This window comes from Oncorhynchus tshawytscha, linkage group LG09 (genome assembly GCF_018296145.1).
Source record: "Oncorhynchus tshawytscha isolate Ot180627B linkage group LG09, Otsh_v2.0, whole genome shotgun sequence".
Taxonomy (NCBI): domain Eukaryota; kingdom Metazoa; phylum Chordata; class Actinopteri; order Salmoniformes; family Salmonidae; genus Oncorhynchus; species Oncorhynchus tshawytscha.
In genome coordinates, this window is record NC_056437.1 from 76,888,783 (window position 1) to 76,900,736 (window position 11,954).

General features: G+C 42.3%; 2 protein-coding genes and 1 pseudogene across 2 annotated transcripts; 1 reads left to right on the forward strand and 2 right to left on the reverse strand.

Moving 5' to 3' along the window:
• Positions 1-322: 322 nt before the first annotated feature.
• LOC112258703 (hemoglobin subunit beta-1-like) lies at positions 323-1,244 on the reverse strand. Its single transcript, XM_024433229.2, has 3 exons — positions 1,106-1,244; positions 654-876; positions 323-522 (listed from the first exon to the last, which is right to left on the reverse strand). The coding sequence occupies exons 1-3, from the start codon at positions 1,195-1,197 to the stop codon at positions 394-396; spliced, it is 444 nt and encodes a 147-aa protein (XP_024288997.1). The 5' UTR covers positions 1,198-1,244; the 3' UTR covers positions 323-393.
• Positions 1,245-2,525: 1,281 nt separating this feature from the next.
• LOC112258708 lies at positions 2,526-3,382 on the forward strand (annotated as a pseudogene).
• Positions 3,383-8,302: 4,920 nt separating this feature from the next.
• Positions 8,303-9,249, reverse strand: LOC112258701 (hemoglobin subunit beta). Its single transcript, XM_024433227.2, has 3 exons — positions 9,089-9,249; positions 8,690-8,912; positions 8,303-8,552 (listed from the first exon to the last, which is right to left on the reverse strand). Exons 1-3 carry the CDS (start codon positions 9,178-9,180, stop codon positions 8,421-8,423), a joined length of 447 nt encoding a protein of 148 aa, XP_024288995.1. The 5' UTR covers positions 9,181-9,249; the 3' UTR covers positions 8,303-8,420.
• Between the last annotated feature and the right edge of the window lie 2,705 nt (positions 9,250-11,954).

Below are 11,954 nucleotides of genomic sequence, written 5' to 3' on the forward strand. Positions count from 1 at the left end.
CAACTTGAAATTGTTACCCATTTGAGATCATGTGACACTTTAAGTTTGAGTAAAGCCAGCTCTAACGTTGTAAGTAACTGTACTCTAGAATCCTAGTGCAGCGGGTTTCCACAAATCTTTTGAGTAATGATAACTAATAAGGGTTTACAGTGTAGCCGCACTTCATTCACACAATAGTCCATGACCCTAAACCATCCGTTTCCCATCGGTCAATGCCCATCTCTATATTGCGTAAATATTGATGTTATGGATATTGTGGTGACACTTTCCCCAGAAATGCCCAATCCTAACCATAATGTTGTTTATACTAATACGAATAAGGCAGCTTGTTTCGATGACTTTATTTTCACTCAGGCAGGGATGTCAGAACTTATTCATTTGTCTGGGGTGCATTTAGAAGTACCGACTGCCCATGGCTGCGAAAACCACTTTCATGAACTTCTGCCAGGTTGCCTGGATTTCAGGAGTGAAAGAGGCTCCGAACTTGGCGGCAACGACAATTGTGAGGACGTCAGCCAACACCTGTGGACAAAAGACAAAGGAGGTAGATGTTACATTAGATCTTCGTTTTTATTTTACCTTTGGAATTAGACGTGTTGTTCTGAATGTTATACGTGTAGCCTAAAACATATTTCTCAAGACAGAAGGCATACCCTGACATTTTCAGGGTCGACGAAGAGTTTGTTAGCGTGGGTCTCGCTTAGTGACTTGTATGTGGCCAAGATGTTGCCCATGTTTTTCACAGCGTTATCCAGAGCCCCACACACGACCTTGCCGTGAGCAGCAACTTTGGGGTTGCCCATGATTGCTGCGGGAGTGGACACATCTCCGAAAGAGCCGAAATAACGCTGAGTCCAGGGGTAGACGATCAGGACTCTGTCATTGCAAGAACACCGAAATCTGTGAATTATTATTAAAGGTATTTCAATTATATGCCTAATTAATACTCTAACATGCTCCATTCAAATTTGACAATATCAACTCAATATTAATAGTAATGATAAGATAACAGGACACGTATAATAGTGTTATAATTACTCATGATCATCTCCACTATAAACTATATTAGATGATATATTTGAATGAGGCTGAAGCCATGACCTACCTTCCCAGAGCCAGTGGTCCGACCTCATTGATATCTACTTTGCCCCAGACAGCACTGATGGTGCTCTTCTCTGTGTCTGTCCAGTCAACCATGTTGTCAGTGTTTGTTTTCCGGTTTTGCAACAAGATTGAACAATTAATGTCTTGTGTAAGGAGACACTTTGCCTGCAATTTATATTTATGAGTGCTCTCCGCCCACTGGAGACGGCACATATGATTGGCTTAGGCAAAGATCAGTATTGGCCAAGTGAGCGCTTCAGCTCTCGAACTTGATGTTATTGAGAATTCAGTTTCAAAATCCAATATTTTATCTGTTAAAAACAACAGTAAATGCTCATTTATTAGTTGTTGCAGAATCAATTATTTAGGTTAGATCCTAAAATCTGAAATTATAAGTAATTAGGCCTATACAGTTTTATCTAGATTACCAACGTTTCAAAATTCGTATGATCCCTAGCTAAACAGTTTTGTTGATCCAACTGATGCAAGATTATGGCAAAACTATTCAAAATGTTTTCATTGCAGTGTATAAGGCTATTCAAATAAACGTTTCTAAAGGGATGCAATCACTTTAATTACATTTTTTTAACGAGTTGTGATATTTTGATAATTCAAGCTAATTCCGGCCTACAATTTGGCAGTTTCTTATCTACGACAATATTATGCCTTCCTTTTTTATCCGGGGATTCAGACCGTCCCGCCCATTTTAAGTGATTAATTTCAAGACAATAAATATGATAAGCAGGAATGTCCTGTATTATTTGCAGATAGGTGTGTACCCATATCCTCGCATGACTTCTGACATTTTTTCCGATCAACATTCGAAGTCCAATTAACCTTTTAATTGGGGATCATATCGAACTTTAATTGAACACATGTCAAATATGTCACCTTGAATAAATATTCTCCAATTGAATGCAGGTCTTTGAAGGTGGATTTGATTTGTACAATTTAATTTTTTAGGTGCATCGTAATTTTAAATTGCTAATTAACTAGTTAACTAATTTGTCTATTTTGGCAAAAGCAGCTTTAGAATTAGCCTATTGGAAATATATGATATACAGAAATATTTCGTTTTATGCAACGAAATAAATTATTATTATTATTATGTATTATTATTATATTTATCAAAATAGTTGACAGCTCTGGTACAATTTATTTCCATACATTGTTTCACAGTACAGCCAGAAGACGAAAACTTAGGCAAAAATGTTTCAGACAAAAGTTAATATGTATATTATTACAAACATAGCCCTCTGACATAACATTTGATAACAGCCAAGATAACGTTTCTTACTCTTGGATTTTGACCAAGATGGTTAGGGTGTAGGGGGAGTGTACCCTAGTAGCTGGGCGTGTCTCCCGCGCTACTGTAATATAAAGGGGCCTAGTTGTGTAGGCAGTCATCTTGTCAGGTTAAATTCTTGTATATTTAATACGGGTCAAACAGAAAGGAGCAAAATGAGTCTGACAGCAAAGGACAAATCTGTAGTCAAGGCCTTCTGGGGCAAGATTAGTGGAAAGGCAGATGTCGTCGGCGCTGAGGCTTTGGGAAGGTAAGCCTTAATGAAAGAATGATGAGAATGGTTGTGTTTAAACTGATGACAGCGGCATATTGCCTGCCCTGACCAAGCATTTTAACATACAATAAGTAAACTACTTTGATTACATTGTAGACAGAAGTCGAGAGGAGTAAGACACGCATAATGCTTAAAAGTTAAGGAATCTGAATACGCCTAAAATGGTATACAAACTCATTTTTACAGGATGCTGACCGCCTACCCCCAGACTAAGACCTACTCCCACTGAGCTGACCTGAGCCCCGGCTCTGCCCCAGTCAAGAAGCATGAAAGCATGCATCATGGGTGCAATTGGTAATGCTGTCGGAGTGATCGACGACCTCGTCGGAGGACTGAGTGCTCTCAGCGATTTGCACGCCTTCAAACTGCGCGTTGACCCTGGCAATTTCAAGGTTGGCTCCCAGATAACTTATTATCTTTATATATATATCACTCTCAACTTCAACTCTAAGTATGTTGCTGGATTAATTCGTCAATATTAACTTTTAAAATATACTTTTCAGATTCTGTCCCACAACATCCTTGTGACCCTGGCTATTCACTTCCCTTCTGATTTCACTCCCGAAGTGCACATTGCTGTGGATGAATTCCTTGCAGCCTTGTCCGCTGCCCTGGCTGACAAATACAGATAGATTGGAGTGCTGCAGTTCCTCCTCTGTTGTTATCACAATAAAATAAATGGGCAATGAATTACGTTATTTTCTGTGTTTGTGTCCTTATTCCACCACATTTCACCATCAAGGTCATATTTCAATGTTAGCAATACAACAGGCTAAAAACTGTAGATTCACACGTTAAAAAAATGGAATGACAAAGGAATGAAGACATTATTTTAAAAATAGTGCTTTAGGCCCACCATGCGCTACCTCAGTATGTTGTTTCCCATCATTTTGGCTAGCCTATCTAATACCTGTAACATTTATTTTGATGAATGTGGAGTAGTTGTTGAATGGGATACTACTAGAGACAGCATAGGCACAATGAAAACCTCGAGATGGATAATATTTATTTCACATGAATTTGAAATATTAAATTAGGATTCTTTTGAGTATTTTACTTGTATTGGGGTAAAATCAACGTGTAATTTGTAACAAGATACTTCAGATAATGGTATTTAGTATTTTCAATGCAGTGAATTTGGTCCAAAATTGGGAAGTGGACTCGACTTTGAAAGCGAACACGTTATTTACGCTCATTCTGAAAGTCCTGTGTCACAAATAGGAAATTGGTGATAGGGGGGGATTTTAATACAGATTTAGGAATAGGGGGGGATAGCAGTGCAGGCGCCATTACCGGGCTAATGGCTTGCCATGGTCTGGTTGATGGTGGTCTGCACACTACTCCGAAAATGGCCGGTCCTACATGGCGCAACTCCAGGGGGGTTGAGCGGAGGCTCGACTATATTTTTGTACCCAGGTCTTTGGGTAAGTTGTCTGGGCGGCTGTTGCCTGTTTTCTTTTCGGATCACGACGGGGTGCTCCTGCAGGTGGGGTCGCCAGTCTGCCTCTTTGGTAGGGGGTACTGGAAGTTAGATCGGGATGTGTTGGAGGAGCAGGCTTTTGTTGACGGGTTTTATGGTTTCTTTTGAGGCTTAAAGGCCTCCGGTCCATGTGCGAGGGGTGTTAGAGTGGTGGGAATTAGTTAAGGTGAAGATTAGGGCTTTTATAATAGGGTATTGCAAGAGGAAAAAAAGGAGGAGAGGAGGGAGGTGGATCGTATCCAAAGGTTAATTGAACTCGAGTATGAGGCAGGCAACCTCGGCAGGTCGTTTGACTGGGAGAGATCCGAGCTTTGCAGGAGCTGGGCTCGAGCTTTCCTGGAGCGCGCATAGTGGCTTCCTAGAACACAATGAGACTTGTTCTGCTACGTTCTTTAAGACGGTTAGGGCCAGACAGAGTAGGAAGGTAATGCATGGCGTTAGGGAAGAAAATGGTAGTATAGTTAGAGAACCAGAGGATATGGTCAGGGTGACAACTGATCATCTCCAAGGTTTATTTAAGGAAAGGGAAATAGATGTAGAGCAGGGAAATGTGTTTTTAGAACACTTGTCCAGGCGGTTGCCGGAGATTTCACTAGAAGAGGTTGAGAGCGCTCTTAGGAGGATGGGAAAAGGGAAGGTGCCTGGGATGGATGGGCTTCCGGCTGAGTTTTATCTCAAGTTTTGGGGTATACTTGGACCAATGGTCCTCGAAGTCTTGAAGGCCATCCTTGAGATGGGGGTCCCGGGGGGATCAATGGCTGTTGGTGTGCTGTCACTTTTATATAAGAAGGGGGAAGTAACAGACCTTGGCAACTGGCGGCCGTTGACCATGCTGTGTGTAGATTACAAGCTACTTGCAAAGGTTTTAGCAGACCGCTTGCGCACAGCCCTTCCCTACGTCGTCCATGAGGATCAGACGTGCGGGGTAGAGGGCCGCTCTATTAGATGGAACCTACAGTTAATCAGGGACTCCATCGCTTGGGTTGAAGATAGAGGACTGCCTTTAATGGTAGCAGCGCTAGACCAGGCGAAAGCCTTTGATCGCGTGAATAGATCCTTTTTATTCAGAGTGTTAGGTCGATTAGGATTTGGGGAGAAGTTCATAGGATGGATTCGTACATTATATGTCGGAGCGGGGTGCCGAGTTAGTGTAAACAGTCACTTGGGTGACGTTTTTGACCTCTCATCTGGGGTCAGGCAGGGGTGCCCACTCTCGGCTCTCCTCTTCGTTCTGTACATGGAGCCTCTGGGGGCTGCCATTAGGGCAGACACAGGGGTGGAAGGCTTGTTGATCCCTGGAAGTGGTGGGCTGCGTGTTAAGATGACGCAGTACGTCGATGACACTTCCTTGCTGCTGTGCAAGGACTCATGCCTGACAAGGTCCCTTGCCATCTTTGGGGATTTCACCCGAGCGTCGGGAGCGGTTCTGAACCATGTAAAGTCTTCCGTCAAGTTTTTCGGAAGATGGCGCGGTAGAACGGATGTGCCTGGGGGGTTATCTCTCTGTGAGGGGGCCCTGAGGATTCTCGGGCTCCATTTTGAGACCTCCGGCTCAGCGACGCTAAACTGGAACATGCGTATCGCAGTGGTACAGAGGAAGCTAGCAATGTGTAAGGCTAGGTATTTGTCTTTTATGGGCAAAGTCCTGGTCCTAAAGGTGGATGTGTTGCCGTCTCTTTTGTATTTGGCGTACATCTTCCCATTGCCGGCTTGTCTGAGGAGGCCTCTAGTGAGGCTTGTGTTTCAGTTCATGTGGAGTGGCAGGTGCGAGTGGGTCGCCAGGGCACGCATGCTCTGTCCCATCAGGGAGGGAGGTAGGGGGGTACCACATTTCCCCCTCAAGCTGGACGCAATTTTTGTTTCTTTCTTGTTAACGGAGCTTGCTCATCCAGTGATACACCCGTCCGGTTACCTCCTGCGGGTGTTCTTCTCGTATCAGGCGAGAAGCGTAATGGTGTGGTCTAACACGGGTCCTCGGGCGGAACAGCTGCCGTGGCACTTTGGTCATGCGGCCAAGTGGCTGCGTGCGCACCCTGAGGTTGAAGTTGCCCGAGTAGGTTTAGATCACAGGCACCTGTACGAGGAGGTCAGAAAGGCAGGGAGTCCGGCGCCTGTAGTGGGCATCTCGGAAGTGGTCTGGGAGGGAGTGCAGGCGCGGGGTCTGGACAACAGGCTCAAGGACCTGAATTGGTTGAGCCTCCATAAGTGCTTGCCGGTACGTTCCATCATGTACCGGTATAGTTTGGTGCAATCCCCCACCTGTCCAAGATCCTCTTGTGGCAGGGAGGAGACTGTGCGCCATGTCTTTTGGGACTGTGCCTTTGCCGAAGTAGTATGGGCTAGGGCACGGGTGTTGTTAGGTTTGGTAAGGGGGGATTTTGTATTGATGTGGGCCAGGTTAGAGAGAGGTGTAGGGAGAGCGAGAGGGACGGATAGGGACAGGTTTCTGCTCTGGCTTCTCATGAGTCTCTTTAAACGGGGGCTGTGGGAAGCCAGGCAGAACATGGTGAAGACAGGGAGAGATTGGGGGGTGGAAGGGATAGTGAGGAGGGTGGAAGGAGATTTGAGGGTGAGGATGAAGAGGGAGGAGAGGAAGTGGGGGCAGCATGCTGCTCGGGAGAGGTGGAAGGGGGGTTTAGGGCTGGGTGTCATTTAGATTTGTAAGGGGATAGATTAGGGACGGGGAGATAGGGAAAGGTAGTTTGTAGGGTGACGGGAGGGAAGATGCTCCCCTGAGGTTTTGTTTGGGGTTTTTGTTTAGTTAAATTAGTTCAATTAAAATACCATTATTTGAGTATGTATGAAAATTATGAGTTGTAAAGAATGAATGGTATTGAAGATAATAAATTATTTTTTATTTTAAAAAAAGATAGGCTGTATAGGTTCACGTTACGTTTGTTGTTTTTGTATTGTTCGTTTTTTCATTGTCATTAAACATGTATCAAGAATACCACGCTGCATTTTGGTCCGACTCTCCTTCACCGCAAGAAAACCGTAACACAGTGTTAGAGAATGTGCATATTCTCTAAAGGTCTCTCTTGATCCAAATGTCTTCCCCATTGCTGTGAATGTCTCACAAAACTCTTCCTGAACTAATTAGGAATTCACCTTTCATCTAATTTTAATCTGGTCCATCTATGACAAACAGAAAGTGGTTTTCGTTTGAAATATATGAATTATTTTAGATTACTGTCTATCAATCGATCTCTGAATGTGCTACAGCTACGAGACCACTGTATCATGTTGCTTTATGATGTAAGGATTTCAGCCATATGGGTTGTTAGTTGTTAGTGGCTGTGACATAGTGTTCAGCCAGGAGTTGATGGACAGTGAATTGATGCAATAAATAATATATATAGGCCTATATTTTATTTTTTACCCTCCAATTGCGTTATATCCAATTGGTAGTTGCAGTCTTGCCCCATAGCTGCAAATCCAATACGTACTCTGGCGAGGCAAAGTTCGAGAGCCATGTGAATCCGGATCTGTAGTGACGCCTCTAGCACTGTGCTGTGCCTTAGACCGCTGCGCCACTCGCGAGGGCGCAATAATTCATACAGCACTATTTTGTATTTTATCGGATTTGTTTGATTATAGCTCTGCATTAGTTGCCCTCGTTTTGCAAGATGTCGCGATCTTTCACATTGCTGTGGATAAATCCGGTGATGGTGAGGGCAAGGCTCCAAAATCATATTTTAAATGGATTGTGTTAGAATACTCAATTCATGTGTTGAAAATAATTTCACATGATTGGGGTATGACGTTTAAAATGTTGCTAAAAATATTGACTTAAATGGGTTTTTAGGTCCAAAAATAGTAAAAGCATTTGTTGACTGTGGATTTCAGTCATTCTAAGGACATACATATTTAAATATCTAAAACAAAGGAAATACAAATTAAATATACTGTAGCTATCATATTACAATTAGAAAACATTATGTGATGGTAGGCAGGTAGACAAGTGGTTAAGAGTGTTAACCGTTTTAGGAAATCATTTATTTTCAAACTTGAAGATGTGTAGGCTAGGCGATGTACACGGCTTATTTGATTCCATGGTGGGCCTAACTAGAATCCAATTGCCATCGGGAAAATTGCAGGAGAGTATATTCCATCGAAAAACAACACTTCAAAAAAGATAAATGTTTTTACGTGTATTTTATTATTTTCAATGCGTGTAGCTATGGCACAGGTTCCAGCCTAACAAACTGGAGTTGGAGTGTCATCTCTCTTCCCTATTGATGCTGTCGAGTGATGCTCTAGTGGTACTGTCTGCCAAGAGCGGACACAACGACAGCCAGGAACTTCTGGAAGGCTTCCTGAGTATCAGCATTGAAAACCGCGGGACCGAGCTTGGCGGCCACGCACACGGTGATGCAATCCGCAAGGAGCTGTGGAGAGGGGACCGTAAAGGAACCAGATAGAGAATGTAGTATTGAAATAAGCTTTACATCGGCTCATAACGCTATTTAATTCACAATACTTTATTTTTGTATTTTGTTTCAGTTTGCTAAAGTGTAATACTCACCCTGAAGTTGTCGGGATCCACGTGCAGTTTCTCGGAGTGCATCACACTCAGTGCAGCGTAGGTGTTCTTGATGTCATCCAGGTTCTGCACAGCTCTGTCCAGTCCGTGCATCACGGTCTTTCCGTGCTTGGCCACGGCGGGGTTACCCATGATGGCAGCGGGTGTGGGTAGGTTGCCGAAGGTGCTAAAGTGCCTCTGAGTCCATGGAGACACGATCAGAAGTCTAAAAATAAATTAAACAGGCTGCCATTAAAATTTTACTTCACAATCAATATGGTCTGTACCGCACCAAAGGTGAACACCGGGATGTCCTACTACGCAATTAGTGCTAATTAGCCTAGGTAGCCTATTATCGTGTTATTATTTAATGATATCTACATAAATATTATCAGAATGTACCTGGCCAGGGCCTGGGGTCCGATCTCATCCACGCTGATCTTTCCCCACAGGCCTACGATGGCACTGCGCTCAGCATCTGTCCAGTCGACCATGTTGACGTTTGTTTGTTGATTTCCGTTGGTACTTGCAAAATGTTACAAGGGATCCCTGAGGTTTTTATCTCATGGAACGTCCAATTTATTGATGTTCAGAATCTCCGCCCTGAACAGAACACAGAAAATGATTGGATGAATGTCTTAGGGGACAAGGTCCTCGAGTGTGGCACATATCGGCATTGTGCCAACTTCATCCCACTTTTAAAGATAATGCTTGGTCATTTAAGCGTTGCCAAATTCAAATTACTACGGATGGAATTATCAAGCCATGATTAGCCTTCATCGGCATTTTTGTCAACATTTAGTAATTGACATAGCCTTGTTCTGTTCAATGTTCTCTACATACTGCATATAGTACTTAATACCCCAATTCATATTGTTAAGTTCAAAATAATATCTGACACTATTCAAACGAATGAAGGTTCGGAACTTTAATGCCAATTATCTCAGGGTAGAACCTTATTTGGCCCTAAATTATATTATAATGTATCGTTGTAATATTCAGATTGAATTGCAATATTATCTTTATAAAATGCTAATTATTGATGTAAGTGTTTATTTGGGATCTCATTTAAAAAAAGAAAAGCCTAGATTGGGAGTAAACTATTAAAGAAAGAACATGACTCGAAATATGTTTTATCTTCATATTCAGACGGACCCACCCATTTGATAGTTCCTTATTTCTGGTCTTTTTGATTTATCTAAATGTCAGTTGGTGAAAAGTCGTTTCATCTGCCTTCATCAGGGGAATTACATGATGGGTTCTAACTGGACACTATTCAATGTGGATATCAGCCTATTTACTTCAATGAAACCACAGCTTTTTGTTTAGCTCCACTGAAATACAATGCTCTTAGCCTATATATTGTTACAATGTTTAGTGATAGGCGTAGGGTACGCTTTTTAATCGAAACAAAACCTTTCCGATTATCAGGTATATCATTTGTCTCGGTATTTATGTGTTAACTGTGAATATTGACTACATAGGCCAAATTGGATCTAAGCCAACACGTCTTGATTTGGTTGCTAGTTGCCAATCCAATCACGTTGCAAATATTTGTCAGTGTTGGGGAAGCTACTCTGAAAATATAGTTTACCAAGCTAGCAATTACTTCACACTGGAAGAAATTAAGCTACACTAAAGCTACCCTTAAGAAAATATAAAGTTACTATGGAAAAGAAGTTCACTATCCAAACTACTTCGTGAAAAATAATCATATGTAAATCTGAAATGTAATAGAGTAAAAATTGTAAGTCAGAGAACTTTGAGGTAAAATGTTGACAGTGTGTATTTTAGCCTATTAGCAGAAAAACGATGTTTCAAGTCAGAATTAGGCAGGTCTAATGCACCAAAAAAATATATGATTGCCTACTTCATTTATATTTTATATTTCAAAAATAAGTAGTGTGTAGTGCCAGTAGTTAGCTGCTACATGGGGGGAAAAGTAGTGTGTAGTTCCAGTAGTTAGCTGATACATGGGGGGAAAAAGTAGTGTGTAGTTCCAGTAGTTAGCTGATACATGGGGGAAAAGGAGTTAACTACTGAAAACCCTAACTACATTTCAATGTATTTCAACTACCACCGAGCTACTGCAAAATGTATTTAAATTACTAGTTGAATTACATGCAGTCCACTACTCCCCAACACTGCCTTTTGTACAGATTCACATGTGAGTATAGGAAAGATTAGACCGTACGATTAAACCTCAACCGTAAAGAAAATATTGAGGTGTTTCAAAAACACTTTGTTATTCAATCTATATGAAATAAATACATACAATGTTTTGACAGCATTTTTACAAACAAAATCGATAATGGGCAAATGTCATATTTCGGGCATTATACGAATTATCTCAGATCCATAACATTAAAAAAACATTAATCATGTATTGGAAAGATGCCCAATCAGAGGAGGAGCCGAGATTATATCGGAGTGTGCCTTCTCTTATGCCTCAATAAAAACAGCCTCTGAGAAGTTACGCTCACAAGCTTCTTTTCTCAGCATCGTTATTTAAGTGGATAAACGGACAAGACAGTGAAGGATGCCATCTCCCGTCTGATGAAGGCTAATGAGAATCAAGTGAAAAAATTGTGGAATCGTGTTGAATAATTTGAGAACAGAAGTAGGAGATATACATACCTAAATCCAAGATGGCGTAGCAGTCAGACGTCTTTTGTCCTCCTCTTGTCCCATATATATCTTTTATACATTTTTCTTAGCATATCTTTTTTATATATTTTTTCTGAAAACTCAACTTCAAAACACTCTCCTGCAACCCGCCTCACCCAATGTGTTGCGGATCTGTTTTTTTCTGAAGTATTATTCACCTCGAATCCGAAATCACCAACAGAAGTTAGCCAGCTCACTAGCTACTAGTTAACGTTAGTCCACAGCTAGCGGTCATCAGCTATCTTTTAGCTCGGAAAGCTCTCACCAGTTATGTACAACGCGACTCAAACCAGAGCATACCGGATCTATTTTCTATCCATATCCTCGGATTCCTACCGCAAGCTCTGGACATTTTCACCTGGATCTTGCAGCTGCTATCCGAGTGACTATGGGCTGACGTCAGTCCCGGAGCAAGCACCAATTAGCCGGAGCTAGCCCACGCTAGGCCCATCTTCCGGCTAGCTGAAGAGTTCCATCGGCCACTCCTGGGCTACAATCACCTATCCGGACCCGTTTTACTGCCGGAGCCCCACCGGGCCTTCACAACTGGACTACCGATGTTATCTGCCCGAGGGGGTTATTCAACTGGCCCCTCCGTCGC

Bases quoted from the DNA above. Each gene is read 5' to 3' on its own strand.
- LOC112258703 (XM_024433229.2), bottom strand. From the start codon at position 1,197: ATGGTTGACTGGACAGACACAGAGAAGAGCACCATCAGTGCTGTCTGG. The intron at 877-1,105 runs GTAGGTCATGGC...TTGCAATGACAG, and splicing joins GGACCACTGGCTCTGGGAAG to AGTCCTGATCGTCTACCCCT. The intron at 523-653 runs GTATGCCTTCTG...TTTTGTCCACAG, and splicing joins TCGACCCTGAAAATGTCAGG to GTGTTGGCTGACGTCCTCAC.
- LOC112258701 (XM_024433227.2), bottom strand. From the start codon at position 9,180: ATGGTCGACTGGACAGATGCTGAGCGCAGTGCCATCGTAGGCCTGTGG. The intron at 8,913-9,088 runs GTACATTCTGAT...ATTTATTTTTAG, and splicing joins GGACCCCAGGCCCTGGCCAG to ACTTCTGATCGTGTCTCCAT. The intron at 8,553-8,689 runs GTGAGTATTACA...CCCTCTCCACAG, and splicing joins TGGATCCCGACAACTTCAGG to CTCCTTGCGGATTGCATCAC.